Source organism: Nannobrachium achirus (assembly GCF_963921795.1).
Source record: "Nannobrachium achirus genome assembly, chromosome: 16".
In the NCBI taxonomy this organism is placed as follows: Eukaryota; Metazoa; Chordata; class Actinopteri; order Myctophiformes; family Myctophidae; genus Nannobrachium; species Nannobrachium achirus.
The window spans coordinates 45,269,332-45,285,368 of NC_137823.1; the positions used below are offsets into that span (position 1 = coordinate 45,269,332).

The 16,037-nt window shown below is 41.2% G+C and overlaps 1 protein-coding gene across 1 annotated transcript; it reads left to right on the top strand.

Moving 5' to 3' along the window:
* The first annotated feature begins 5,461 nt into the window (after window positions 1-5,461).
* On the top strand, window positions 5,462-15,533 carry tcp1 (t-complex 1). Its single transcript, XM_080745181.1, has 12 exons — window positions 5,462-5,596; window positions 8,240-8,325; window positions 8,842-8,970; window positions 9,549-9,646; window positions 9,934-10,044; window positions 10,845-11,026; window positions 11,314-11,440; window positions 12,410-12,585; window positions 12,735-12,858; window positions 13,628-13,820; window positions 14,364-14,527; window positions 15,064-15,533. Exons 1-12 carry the CDS (start codon window positions 5,524-5,526, stop codon window positions 15,275-15,277), a joined length of 1,677 nt encoding a protein of 558 aa, XP_080601307.1. The 5' UTR covers window positions 5,462-5,523; the 3' UTR covers window positions 15,278-15,533.
* Window positions 15,534-16,037: the final 504 nt, after the last annotated feature.

Consider the following 16,037-nt stretch of genomic DNA (forward strand, 5'->3'; position numbering starts at 1 on the left):
GTAGGCATCTTTCCCTCACTTCAGGTCCTTGGTCTCCAGCAGCTGTGGGTTGCATTTGGTCAGAACTTAAGGTAAGGTAGATTTGGGTACATGACCTGTACTATTGTATTGGACCAGAAAATACAAAAGGCATACTGTTCTTTCATGCCTTCACTGGTTGTGATACCGTATCTGCCTTTTGCAATAAAGGCAAAAAGACTACCTGGCAAAAATGGGATATTTGTACAGAGGCTTCTCCCATCTTCACCAAACTCAGCCAGTGAAGTTGACCTGAAGATACTAGAGAAGTTTGTGGTCCTTATGATCGATCGAGCACAGCTGTTAGTGTGGATGAAGCTAGACTGGACATGTTTGCCCGAAAGCAGAGGCCATATGAAGCCATTCCTCCAACAAGAGCAGCTCTGCTTCAACACACTAATCAGGCAGGCTGCATATGGGGTCAGTCCACCCAGCGGCAGCCAGAATCAGAGAGTCCAGCTGACTGGGGAATTGGGGATGGAAGACGTTTGGTGAAGAATGGCAGATCTTCTGGACAGCCGTGCTGCAAATCAGGTTGCAGCGGAAGGTGCAAGCTTGCTTCAAATTGGGTGTGTCTGCACAGCAATGTGCAGTTGCAAATGCAAATAAAACTATTTGGCAAAACACACATCTTGGGAAATGGTCACCATATTCACATTTCATGTGTCTGAGTGTTTTATTATAAAGTGAGGTATGGAGACTTGTTCATGGCACATTTCATGCTTGTATGACGTCCTGATGGATCATATCACTATCTGCTCCACTAAGGTGGTGGCTATCATGAACAAAATGGTTGCCATCTTGAATTTGTGAGTGGCCAGCGCCTTTTTCCACAAGAGTAGACCTTAGAGAGTATTTCTGCCAAATGTCATCCTTGTATCACATCCTGAAAGATTACATCACTATCTGCTCTGCTAAGGTGGTGGCCATCATGAAGAAAACGGTCGCCATCTTGGAATTTTGAACAGCCAGTGTCCTTTTCCATAAGAGTGTCCCTTGGAGAGTATTTGTGCCAAATGCCATGCTTGCATCACGAAGTGAACGATTGTTATGAAATGAGCCATTAATCTACTCCGGCTATATGCTGTATCTCAAGATCCGTAATAGATACAGGCATGTACTTGGTACCAAAACATCCGCAATGTCCATCTTTATATTCAACTTCAATACATTTATGGGTCTTAAAATCAATGCAATTTGAGTTATAAAGGAAAAACTACATTTTTGGACGGACATCTTGGATTTCGGGGGCCGCCATCTTGAAATTTTGCTTGGCTACTGCTATTTTTGAAAAGAGTGGGATTCGAAGTGTATATGTACCAAGTTTCATGCTTGCATCACAAAGTGAACGATTCTTTTGAAATCACCCATTAATCTGCTTAGCTAATAGTCTCTTTAGTCCGGAAAAAAAGGGTGATTTTTGGCTGAACGTGGATTCGCCTGTAAAAGTTTTTTTCTCAACTGATTCTTGTAGCTTGGGGTCACCTCTTAAGGATTCAAGAGGATGACCAGTGATATCCATTGAGCATTTTTTATTATTAACCCCTTAATGCCTGAAACATGGGCTCCCATTGACTTTCTATACAGGAGGAAAATACCCAGAAAAATATTATTTTTCAGGGTATTTAAGGAGGATCTGAGGGGTCTAACTAGGGGTTTGTCATGATGCTGAATCCATTGCAGGCATTTGTTTTGCATAAAAAACATTCCGTGGGCTAGAAATAGCCTCAGAAAACAATACACGTATGGGTGAGTATTCATGTTAGTCGGAGGCCTTAGGGTTTTTTCTCTCGTGCTAATCAGTCTAAAAGTGCAAAACTTTGCACGGATGTAGCTCAGGGCATGCTCTAATGATTTAGCTAGGTCGGCGACCTTCGGGGTCACCACAACACCCACAAAACTCTGAAAAGTGATGACTCATCACTTTTCATCACTAAAGTCGATGGGAGCCCAACTTGATTTGGCCGCTGTGGCGACCCCGAATGTCGCAGACTCGGGTGCCCTAGCTAAATCATTAGAGCAAGCCCTGAGCTGTTTTCTGAGGCTATTTCTAGCCCACGGAATGTTTTTTGTGCAAAACAAATGCCTGCAATGGATTCAGCATCATGACAAACCCCTAGTTAGACCCCTCAGATCCTCCTTAAATACCCAGAAAAATAATCTTTTTCTGGGTATTTTCCTCCTGTATAGAAAGTCAATGGGAGCCCATGTTTCAGGCATTAAGGGGTTAATAATAAAAAATGCTTAATGGATATCACTGGTCATCCTCTTGAATCCTTAAGAGGTGACCCCAAGCTACAAGAATCAGTTGAGAAAAAAACTTTTACAGGCGAATCCACGTTCACCCCCATTTTTCCCGGACTACTTTGACCATCTTAAATACCAATCCCAGTGCTATTTACTTTACCCTGTCTCCTACCCTGAGCTTAATGGATATCACTGGTCATCCTCTTGAATCCTTAAGAGGTGACCCCAAGCTACAAGAATCAGTTGAGAAAAAAACTTTTACAGGCGAATCCACGTTCACCCCCATTTTTCCCGGACTACTTTGACCATCTTAAATACCAATCCCAGTGCTATTTACTTTACCCTGTCTCCTACCCTGAGCTGGGTTAGAATTAGGTTGGTCATCAAGATGAGAACTACATTTTTCTATTGACTGTTGTTCTCTCTTCATGTAGAGGGAATCATGCACTTCACCGTTCCATCGAGACGTACTGCGATGAGAGACAGTCATGGAAAATTGAGGGGGTTAATAAGTACACTGCTCGCTTCATGTTCAACTGTCTGTCTGTCAGGATGAAGGCTGCACATATACAGGTCAGGTAGGTGAGGTAACGGATATTAGCACACATCTGATTCCATTTGTATACTCTCAGAGCTTCAAATGGAACATGAATACTGGGGATTTGATTGTGTATTAACTCCCTGAGTGCCAAAAACGTCTTTTACACACTTTTTAATAGGGGTTCCTGGTGCCAAAAACGTCTTTTACACACTTTTTTTAATATGAAAAAAAAAACTTTTTTTTTAAACTCAAATTAAAAAATGTCACTTATATAGGTGTATATATACAGGAAATGAGCGCAAACTTGATATAATATGATATCATATCATATCATATATCAATTTTGCACGTATTTCAAATATGACATATTTCCTCTATTTTCCTTTTACACCAGATTATATTATAAACGTTTTGGCCATTATCTCCATAACCGTTTATCGGATTGTCTTACTTTTTTTTGCTATGTAGACAGAAAAAAATCGCTGACCCAACCATTCTATGTTTATAGCCCGGCCGTGCAAGCTCGTGCACGTTAGACCTTTAGCCGACATTAAACAAAATGACTGGCATCAAGGCCCATTAAATAATGTAAAGTCAGGCACGTTATATATATTATACGTTAATATTATTACGTAATAAAATCACCTTAAAAGCGGCTGCTGCGTTTTGTACCAGTTGCAAATGCCTGAGTAACACCTGCTTTATGCCAGTCAGTGTGTATACACACACACACACACACACACACACACACACACACACACAGAATATCTTACCCTACCTTTAACTTCTCAAAGCTGGTCTTGACCCTGCTTTCCTTTTCACCAACAGACACCCAGCTGTTCCAGAGACAGGTCGTCCACACCAAGAATGACAACTCTGACGATAGCTAAATAATATCGTTATGTGGAAGGCGTCCACACCTATACCATAACGACGACAGTGATGAACGATACCGCTGTGATCACTTTCAGAGTGATTTGATGAACGTTATAAACACTGTCAGCATGTGTATCGATACCAAATTTTGAGAGTGTACAGAGTTACAAAACAACCATTTAATTTTGCAAAGTTTATTCACTTTGCACTATTTGTTCACTTTATTTCTCTTCTATTATACGTTATTCTCTCTAAATATGTGTTTGCATCTGAAACCCTTAGTGTAAACATTCCATTTCTTCTGCAGTGTCAGTGTGCGAGCATCATTTTTCTTTATCCACAAGTTTCCCCGGGAGTTTACTGGAGACTATCAGGACCAAACTTCCGGGTTTAACAGCAGACATACAAGCTCACGTCGCAGATGCAACCCGTTGTGAGCTTGTAAATCGGCGGCGGAAGCTCGGTGCAGACGTCTGCGCAATGCACTATGGGGCGTTGGAAACTCGTGGATAGATACCCCTGATTGGAATATCTTTGATTATTTTGAGTATTTTAACAAGAGCTCAAATGGCTTCTCTCATGCTGTTGTTACAGTACTTTACCTGTAGTTTACTGCTACCAACACAACTAGTCACATTTTTCCCAATCAGGCCTGTGCCCTACAGTGAGTTATACACCCTGCTATGATGTCACAACCTGTGAATGTATCTCAGAGCAAAGCAAAGCTTTTTATTTCTTTCTGTTGAATTGTATTTACATTTTCATAACTATTATATGTTAACATTTCAAAATAAACTGTCTCAAAATGCCCGTTTCATGAAATCCATACCATACTGCATAATCACAAAGTGCCTTTCTAGGAAAATGATAATCTGCACATTTTGAATTCAACCAGCAGATGGCGTAAATCTACAAGATGATTCAAGAAGGTTTATTTCTCATCCCCCGCCCCCTAGTGGCGAAAAAGAGAGAAACTTCTGGGAACCCAGATTAAAAGTAGTGCAATATTGTGGCGTTTAGTACCTGGATTTGTTGTATTTGTTATATTGCATAACCATAAAACAGATACATTTGTATGAATCTATGGTCTCATTTATGAATATTTTAAATAGGTTTCGTGCCACACCACCTTGTGGCCAGAGAGATGGGCGAAAATACATCAAAAAGTATTTTTGATACAAAATACAAATACTGGGTCAAAAAAGTATCAAAATATAAATACTGGTCTGAGAAATGTATTTGAGATACAAATACTACGTATTTTTATAGCAGTTTGCAATAGGAAAAAAAGAACAGTCATGACAGCACAAATCACTGGTACAAGGTCAACTAAAAGGAGATTCTAGACTAGTAAACTTTACGGCTTATTTACACAGGAACCACTTCATGTATCATCTCATATAACATTGAACGACAGACAGATAGAACATAGTACTTTACATATTAGGATAACATCAATCACAAAGGCAGAAAAGGGGGAGAATAAAAAGGGGGGGGGGTGATGTTGGGAGTCTTGGGACATGTAGTTTATAAGCTTCTATGTCCTATGTCGACAAAACGTGAATTTAGAGTTATATACGTGCATTGATTAATAATTGCACATAATGGATGATAAAAATGATATAATGAACAAATTATATATAATTGAAACTTGGGACTTGACAGATTTTCTGGAACATTCTGGTTCACTCTGGATGCTGCTAAAGTGGCGACCATATAAAAACGGTGGTGAGTCCCCAGAAGCCTCGGCGCATGCGCCCCATACACCGGCTTACCCACAGTGCATTTCACCAATCACCACCGTCTTTCTTCTCGGCTGTGCGGTGGTCCAAGTAACAAAAATGTCGATGCTAGAAGGTCCGCTAAATGTGCTCGGCCAGAGAACAACTGGCGAGTCTGTCCGCACTCAAAATGGTGAGTTAATAAAATAATTCCCTTTATGTTTCGGTTAAAGTTGACGACGTTCTGTCAGACAGAAACGGGACTCTTGATAGAAGTAAGCTATATAGCGGTTTAGCCACTGCGCGCAGCACGTGTGGATTATGCTGTTATGGCTATTCTCTCTCCTGTAATGTCTAGACGTAACGGCTTATTTAGTCAGTTATTCGTTTCTGAACCTGTAATGGAAGCTTTTCTCCAAATGTGCATTTTGGACATTCCATGCAAACGTTCCTCTTTTAGCGCAGCTCACTTGGCCCTCCCTGACTGAACCGCTATGCTAACAAGAGAAAATGAACACTGTCATGATGTGAAGGTGTGGCTAATGTCGATGTGCGCATCAGTGCTAGCCTAGCCGCAAGTAACTTAGATGCTATGATGCTATTTGCATCTCCCTTGACGACAGTCGACAGCTCATAATTGAACAGAAAGTTCCTGTTTGATTGTGTTGAACCACTGTACTATGTGCAGCTTGGATTATTGCGACCGTAGGTCGCACTTACTACAGAAAGCTCCACCAGGTGTCCGTGCGTCAGTCCGTCACACGTCACACTTTTGCCCTGCTCATATCTCCGCAACCGTTGCCCCGATCCATGCCAGATTTTGCACACACACTCCTTACCTGCCAAACTAAAACCTCCAAGGACCCCCGGAGCTCCAGGGACCTGGGGGACCCCCAGATGTAAAACATTTCCAAATGTGCAAAAATGACCACCCCAACGGGGCTGCTCACGGGGAATTCCCGGGGACCACCAACTCCTTGTGCTTCAGAACGGATGCAAAAGTGGTGGCGCCCCCAGTGGAGGACCCCCTGCCACTGCAGCGCACATAAAAACTTGGGCAAGGAGCGACCGGGAGAGCCGGGGCCGGTACCTATTGGAGACCCCACCCCTCATTTCTCACATGGCCCTCTTCTAGCGCCACCTTCAGGCCGATTTTTGAAAGCACATTTTTGGACACTGCTCCTCCAATTTTTGCCCTAAAATCACGCAAATCGCTACACAGTATGTCTACACTCATGTCATCAACATGGATCCGTCCACATTTTTTGGGGACACTGCTCCCTACTCTTTGTGTATACATGTGACCTACGGTCGCTTATCTCCCGATTAGGGAGTCTTACTGGTCCTTTTTGTCTGTCAAGTATTTGTTTCATAAAGATCAACCGTGGTCGTGTTATGAGCAATTTGATGTCTATCTCCGTGCAGCGATTATCCATCTGTGTGTTTGAGTTTGGAAGAGCTTGTAGGCTAAAGCTGTACGTCCTCCTGCACAAGTGAAATTTCGAGGCAGGTGCTGCAAGACGGACGCCGAGTGCTTTTAAAATGACTGCTTCCAAACGTATATATGTTGACAGAAAGTTGCTCATAATAATGTGACACAGGTGGGTTTTGTTCAAACAAAGACTTGAGACAAGAGGTGCAATATTGTCAAGTAAATGTTGGTCATTTAAAGGGATATTCCACTTTCAACGGGGAGCAGTGGTAGGGCCTCTCTCCACATACAAACAACATTGTAACTTCAAACTCCATTTTAACCATGATAGATTCATTAAAAACACCCATTATTTTTTCTGGTGACTCATTTTACCTTCCTAATACGTGAGCAGGCCGTGTTTTTTCAATAACTTCATTTATTTTTAATAATTATTTGGGAAAATGGAAAAAATGAAATACAAAAAAATAATTATTAAAAATAAATAAAATAAGTTATTGAAAAAACACGGCCTGTTCACATATTAGGAGGGTAGTATGAGTCACCAGAAAAAATAATGGGTGTTTTTAATGCATCTATTATGGTTAAAATGAAGTTTGAAGTTACAATAGGTGTGTGGGGAGAGGGCCTGGAGGGCCTGGTAATATTTACATCAAATATCTAAATAGTCAATCAAGCTAATTAAAAACTGTTCAGGGTGTTCATAAAAGCCTGATTAGATGATAAAATTACCAATTTTTTTTTAAAGTGAAATATCCCTTCTTGGATGCATAAAGCATTTAAATTGCTTGCAGCTACATAAACGCACCCCACTCAATGAAGCGACCGAACAGTGTATGTATGTATGAGAGACACACACTGCATTCATTACATTGTATGTTTTGTTAAAACAGACAAACCTTCCACAAGGAAGGGACTGCACACTCAGAACAGAAATGGACAATTTACTGCTGCATCAAGTGATTTTTATTACAAATTATTAGGACTATATATGCGTTTCGCTGTGAGCTTCAGTACCTGATGAAGCTCATGGCGAAACATCAGTGGATACGTCTGGCTTTCAAGTAAGTCATATCTATGCTCTGTCCTTCATTTCTACCGTTAGCCTTCTGTAATTTGGCCAAGAAGCCAATTAAATTGGGCCCTTAAGGAATTGTGATATAAAGGCGTACTAATTCCTTTAAGTTTGACTTCCTGTTCTTGGACTACCCATCTGCCTCCCCTTCAGATGTGTGGCCATGCTAACAGGATACAGAAAATGTCCTTCATGATCTGAGGAGGTTGACTGGCCTTAATTCCACCACCTCCATATGAAATGATGGCACAATGTATAAAATATTGTTTGCAATTGTAATGATTAATATGGTTTGCATATTGTAACATAGTCTCCCCTTTCTTTTGTAGTAATGGCGGCATCATCAATCGCCAATATTGTCAAGAGCTCCCTTGGGCCTGTTGGGCTTGACAAGATGTTGGTTGACGACATTGGGGTCAGTGTAATTCTCTTAACTATAGGGATGGGATGATAAAAATGTCACGATTATTGTGACCAAAGAAATTGTGTTTTACGATTATCATAATCAAAATATAAATATCCCCAACATCCATTATCCTGGGGTGGAACATTTGCCAAAAAAATAGCAGATCTACAAGCTCACAACGCACGTTTTAGATGGGCTATTTTTTTGCAAAGAGATTTGGTAGAATGACATTTTTATTTAGAATTACAATTTTTATTTCCATGTCCGTTTTAACAATTATAGAGGGTTTAAATGGTACCGATATGCAGCTCGGCAAATAAAAGGTGAATTGATCCCAGTGCATGACGGAGGATGATTTCATGATAAATTTAAATCTCCACGATGCGATTATTGTGAATGTTTTTTTTTTATCACGATAATAATAATTATCGTCCCATCCCTACTTGACTATATCGTCGTCCCTGCATCGATGATTAGATTTGTTGTAAATGATGAAAACTAATATCTGGTTGGCTGTGTTGGCAGGATGTCACCATCACCAACGATGGAGCGACCATCCTGAAGCTGCTGGAGGTGGAGCACCCAGCAGCCAAGGTCCTGTGTGAACTGGCTGAGCTGCAGGACAAGGAGGTCGGGGATGGGACCACCTCAGTGGTGAGTAGGGCTGTCACCATGATGACATTTTACATGACCATTAATTGTCTCACAAATAATTGTTTAAAAGTTTAATTTCTCTTTGGCTTTTAGGCTTTGTAAACAATATTATTGAGATTATCTTAAATAATTGAAATTAGGCGATTATTAAATAATTGACAGGCCTACATTATAATCAACTGCGATGACTATTTGTAGTAAAACCAGGGTCTGTTATGAATATCTTAAGGACGACAGTATCACTTGACTTTTTTTCAAATATACTTTTATATCCCTAATCTATTTTCTGCACTGTATAATGCCTTGTTTGGGATACTTGTGTACATCTCATTTCCAGTGAAAAGTTTGACCTCCTGTTTTTCAGTCCTGCACATCTGCTTCCACTATAGATGTGTAGATATGCAAACAGGATAGAGAAAATATCCTTCATGACTTGAGGAGGTTGAGTGGTCTATTTCCACCGCTTCCAAATGAAATGAAGGCACAATCTCAAAACATAAGCATCATTCATCTTATGGTTTGGTATAACATTTTAAGCATGGCAAGGTTCATTTTTGTGCTGTTGGGGTTTTGTTCAGGTGATCATTGCTGCAGAGTTGCTTAAGAATGCAGATGAACTGGTGAAGCAGAGGATTCACCCAACATCGGTCATCAGTGGATACCGTCTGGCTTGCAAGTAAGTCATCTTTGCTCTCTTTTGCGTTTAATGCCAATTAAACTGAGCCCTTCAGGAATTGTGATCTAAAAGTGTTTGTGTTATAAAAAGTTGACTTCCTGTACTTGGACTGCCCATCTGCCTCCACTTCAGATGTGTGGCTATGCGAACAGGATAGAGAAAATGTCCTTCATGATCTGAGGAGGATGTGTGGCCTTAATTCCACCACCTCCATATGAAATGATGGCACAAACTCAAATCAGTAAGCATAAGTTCTTAAATCAATTTGTATGCGTTTCATCTTCCAGGGAGGCTGTGCGCTACATTAATGAGAATCTCACCATTGGAACAGATGACCTCGGCAGGGAATGCCTGATCAATGTAGCCAAGACGTCCATGTCTTCTAAAATCATTGGCACGTATCCTTCCTGTTCTTTGCCTACCTGGGTAAGTGGGAAGTATTTAGCATGCGTCCAGTCCATTGAATCCCTTTACACTTTAGCCGCCTGCGATTCAGTGGTCTGGTTTGGGCAAGAGTCACAAGTCTGAAGTCACTAGGGATGGTCAAGGGCAGTTATCTTTGTGATACCTAAAACGACTTAAGAATAAAGATGCCTAGGACTTTCTGTGATTTATAATTTTTTGAATAACTAAGTACTTGTCTGTCAGTTACTAAATTCCCTTCTCTACCAGACAACCTTTTGGCCTGTATACCATGTTATCCATGTGAATATTGCTGCAGATAATTGGAATATCCATGCCAGTGGCAGAAATCTCTATCAACCCTCAAAATATTAAGTTTGGAGTCTTTTCGCAATGTCACAGACTAGAGTTCCTGTTTTCAGTACTGCCTCCACCACTCGGCACTACATTGAAATTTCTGTTTTCAATATTTTGTCACTGATCTATTTTTTTTGTACTGCACAGTATAATACTGCCTTATTTGGGATACTTCTGATTTCCCCTGAAAAGTTTGACCTCCTGTTTTTCAGTCCTGCACATCTGCATCCACTATAGATGTGTAGATATGCAAACAGGATAGAGAAAATATCCTTCATGATTTGAGGAGGTTGAGTGACCTTATTTCCACCACTTCCATATGAATTTGACGGCACATTCTCATACCTCATAAGCTCACCCACATGCTTTGATTAGGGATTGAGTGTACAATCCTACACAAATGGAACATGGTTGCCTCCCTTAACCTATGATTCTTCAGTGATGCAGACTTCTTTGCCAACATGGTGGTAGATGCTGCCCTGGCCGTGAAGTTTGTTGACGGCAAGGGTGTGGCTAAGTATCCAATCAACTCTGTCAATGTGCTTAAAGCCCACGGTCGCAGCCAGAAAGAAAGCTTCTTGGTCAATGGTTACGCAGTGAACTGCACAGTTGGCTCACAAGGTACGTACAATCGGACAAAACACTTGACGCACTTGTGCACATTAGATTAATCAATCTACTCCAATTGTATTTACTGCTAATTCCCAATCCCTTCTGATGGTATATGTAGTGAAACGGTCGGGTGATTTTACTTTGAAAGGGTTGCACTTGCAGTGCTTCTTCTATAAACCATGGCACCTCTTTTATGAGCCAGACCAAATAATATTTTCCTAATAGTGTTTGCGCTTGTTGATGGTAAATAACTGGTTGGATATTCCCGTTAATGTTTGCTTGCTGTCATTCCAAAGGCATGGTAAAACGTGTTGCCAACGCAAAGATTGCTTGCCTTGACTTCAGCCTGATGAAGACAAAGATGAAGATGGGTGTCCAAGTCGTCATCAACGATCCTGAGAAGCTTGACCTGATCAGACAGAGGTGACAGTGGATTGCGATTCTCTTGTATGCACACACACAAAAGACCCTCCCGTTTTAAATTGACTGTATTAACATTACTGTGATGCTAAGTCAGTGGCGTACACAGTGATACGCGTGGGAGAAATTTAATCAGCCCTATGTCAAGGGTGCAGCTTCTTTCTGTGCTGTTCTGTCACTGTGGGCTGTACAACTTTGAAACATCGTTGGGCTGCATCAATGTTCAGTTAAGTCACAACATTTTCTGAACTGGACACAGCCCAGATGTTCATGTGCTATACAGTATATGCTGTACATATGTGGTTGTGTATAGTCTACTGTCTCATAATGTCCTTTTGCACTGCTGTTTACATTATTTACAATTTTGATGTTTAACCACCTCCGATTCAGTGGCCTAGAGGAGCGACTGAACGCTAGGGGTGGTCAAATGGCTCTAGAATAAACATGCCTAGGATTTTTGTGTCGCCATGTGGAAATACTTTGACTTAATTTTCAAATGTCTAAATTTGAAATTCTTTGGGATACTTGTTCATCTGATTTCCAGTGAAAAGATTGACCTCCTGTTTTTCAGTCCTGCACATCTGCTTCCACTATAGATGTGTAGATATGCAAACAGGATAGAGAAAATGTCCTTCATGATTTGAGGAGTTTGTGGCTTATTTCCACCACTTCCATATGAAATGATGGCACAATCTCATACCTCATAAATTTGCCAGCATTCTTTGATTAAGGATTTAGTGTGCGATCATACACAAGTGCAACTTGGTTGCCTCCCTTAACCTGTAATATAGTCTAGTCTAGTGTGTCATAATGTTCTTTTGCACTGCCGTTTGTAATTGTTATCTTTCATGCCTTTCATCAATATGTCTGTATAATTCAGATACAAAAATACTATGCACTATAGCCAGCAATAAAGACACATAATCCCATTTGTCACTTTGTAAACTATTGCATGTGAATTTGCCATTCCAGGGAATCAGACATCACCAAGGAGAGAATTCAGAAAATCCTGGCATCGGGTGCTAACGTCATCCTGACCACAGGCGGCATTGACGACATGTGTCTGAAGTACTTTGTGGATGTGGGTGCCATGGCTGTCAGGAGGGTCATCAAGAGGGACCTCAAACGCATCGCCAAAGCCACAGGAGGTAACGTGATACCTTTTGCGTTGTCAAATTTCTTTGGAAATGACCTCTGTTTGCCACTCTTGAAGCCCATTTGCCAGTACTTGTAAACTATCCATATTCCATAATCATTGTATTGTTTATTTACTTACTGTATGTTTGTCTGTCCCCAGCCACCGTCTGTCCTTCACTGACCAACCTGGAGGGAGAGGAGACATTTGAGGCCACCATGCTGGGTCAGGCTGAGGAGGTGGTGCAGGAAAAGATCTGTGACGACGAACTCATCCTTGTTAAGAAGTAAGACCTGAAAACAAAGGAATATAAATAACATACTTATATAATTTCTCTGAAGTCATATTGTTAGTAAATTGGATAAACACTGAATGGGATGGTGATTCTTTTTTTATGGCAGGGAAAACATTGTTATCCACATACATACTACACAGTAAATCAGCAGGTTCCGGATGCATGACATCCAATGCATTAACAAGTCAACAACTTCGATGATGTGTAGTAAAACCAGGGGCTGTTATGAATATCCTAAGGACAGCAGTATCACTTGTGGCAGCAGACTTTGCACTACCTCGAAATCTGCGTTTTCAATATTTGATATCATTGATCTATTTTCTACACTGCACAGTATAATACTGCCTTATTTTGGATACTCAAGATATTTCTGATTTCCAGTGAAACGTTTGTCCTGTTTTTCAGTCCTGCACATCTGCATCCAATAGATGTGTAGATATGCAAACAGGATAGAGAAAATATCCTTCATGATTTGAGGAGGTTGAGTGACCTTATTACCACCACTTCCATAATGAAATGACGGCACAATCTCAAATCCGTACCCATTATAGATCTTATGGTTTGGTATAACAACATTTTAGGCATTGCTAGGGTGTAATTGCTAAATGTAAATGTCCTAAATGTAAATGTCCTATTTCCTTACTGATGGACTCAAATGTTGTGTGTTCAGGTGATCATTGAAAAGCACCTGTGTGTTTTGTTTAGTTTTCTTGTTCTAAACCTTCCTTATTCTGTCCTCTCCGTTGCCTTTCTCTGTCAGCACCAAAGCACGCACATGTGCCTCCATCATCCTGCGCGGGGCCAATGACTTCATGTGTGACGAGATGGAGCGCTCACTTCATGATGCACTTTGCGTTGTGAAGAGGGTGCTAGAGTCCAAGTCTGTTGTGCCAGGAGGTGGCGCTGTGGAGGCAGCTCTGTCCATTTACCTGGAGAACTACGCCACCAGCATGGTGAGACTCTTACCATGGCAGAAAACATGCATAGAAAAACGCAATCAGACTGCTGTCCCGGTGTGGTGGCCAATTTAGCTCTTACTTGTATATATGAACTGAAGGTTTCAATGTTGCTAGTCAGTACACCGTGTGCTGCCACATTGGACAAGTTCCTAACTTTTACTGAATGGCTGCTCGTAAATATGATTTGAGTAGCTGTCCAGCATAGAGGGGTTGGACTGTAAATGAGATGTAGTCGCTTTTAGGAATTGTGTAAACGCGTACTAAGTGTCTTTTTAAGTTTGACTTCCTGTTCTTGGACTACCCATCTGCCTCCCCTTCAGATGTGTGGCCATGCTAGCAGGATACAGAAAATGTCCTTCATGATCTGAGGAGGTTGACTGGCCTTAATTCCACCACCTCCATATGAAATGATGGCACAATTTCAAATCGATAAGCGTACATGTGACTTTGATATTTGAATTAAACACTCTGCATTCTGTTTGCATCATGAGAGGTCTTGTATTGTGGCATTTACTGTATATAATGGGTTGTTCTCAGGGTTCCCGGGAGCAGTTGGCCATCGCAGAGTTTGCTCGCTCGCTCCTAGTCATCCCCAAGACGCTGGCTGTGAATGCAGCACAGGACTCCACTGACCTGGTGGCTAAGCTACGTGCCTTCCACAACGAGGCCCAAGTTAACCCTGAACGCAAGAACCTCAAATGGTGTGTTGTCTTCATACACTACTTTTGATATAGTCTGTTTTGGTTAAGGGCATATGTCCTATATACATTGAAAAGTTTAATTTCCTGTTCTTGGACTACCCATCTGCCTCCCCTTCAGATGTGTGGCCATGCTAGCAGGATACAGAAAATGTCCTTCATGATCTGAGGAGGTTGACTGGCCTTAATTCCACCACCTCCATATGAAATGATGGCACAACCTCAAATCGATGAGCGTAATTTCTTTAAAAAAGGCTGTATGCTAACTAATTAAAACGGACAGGAACCATATAAAGCATGCAAACATGCATAAAATAGTGCTACCATGTTTTAGCTGAGATTGCTAGCCATCTCCCAATAATGTGCTTTGTCAGAAATGGCAGCTCAAGTAAAGCTTACTCGGGGAAGACATTCGGTGTGCATTGTGCATGCATTTTTATGGCCTGACCATACCCCTGAGCACTGAGCAGGTCTATATACTCTTGCCGGTATGTCGTTATATGTATATAATAAATAACGGACAACGCTGTCTCCTCCAGGATTGGTTTGGACCTGGTCAACGGCAAACCAAGAGACAACAAACAGGCAGGCGTGTACGAGCCCACCATGGTCAAGACCAAAAGCCTCAAGTTCGCCACAGAAGCCGCCATCACCATCCTCCGTATTGATGACCTCATCAAGCTGTTCCCTGACCAGAAAGAGGGAGGACCCTCATACCAGGATGCTGTGGCATCAGGATCTCTGGAGGGTTGAAGGCCTTGACTGGTCCCGATTCGATATTTCCTCTTGCTCTTTAAGTCAACAGCGGTCGTGGTCCCGCTAGGTTAAAATGTCTGTATTTATACATGGAGCTCTTCATGGCTGTTGTCTATAGTGTAGGCCGTCTGTGCACTTTTGCCTGTTTACTGATCTCTCCATTCCCACGGGGCAGCCACTACTATGGGAACTATTAACTGATACTGTTTGTTTTTGGACACTTGCAAATAAATCTTCAATGGTTGTCAACTACCATTTTGATTTGTTAATTCATTTTCTCATGTGATTTGCAGGAACGAGTTAGGGGTAATTCTTTATTGATATAGTTTAACAATTAGAAATGGGTAACAATTACATATTTGTAACAATTACGCATTGGTAAACATTTTCACTTGAGTACAATTGGGACAGGTTTGTAGTAGCTAGTACTACCATTCACAGCTGGATATCTACAGGAAGCACTGGTACGGCTAGCATTAACCTCAGGGCACTTAAAGGCTGTAGTCTACTACGCTATTCATCTATTATAGGAAAACAATGGTTAGGATACCTTACAGAAGACTGGGCGATAAATGGAATGTTAAATCACATGGTGGCATCTTTAAGGAGACTATCTGTAGTATTTGGCACAAAGATTCATCCTACATTAATCACCTACCATTAAAGAGATAAGAGTAAGTTTATCCTGTATGTTAATTTTCACTTTCAGAGGCTGAGAAATTGACACCAACCTCCTGTCAGTGATGGGTCGAAGGCA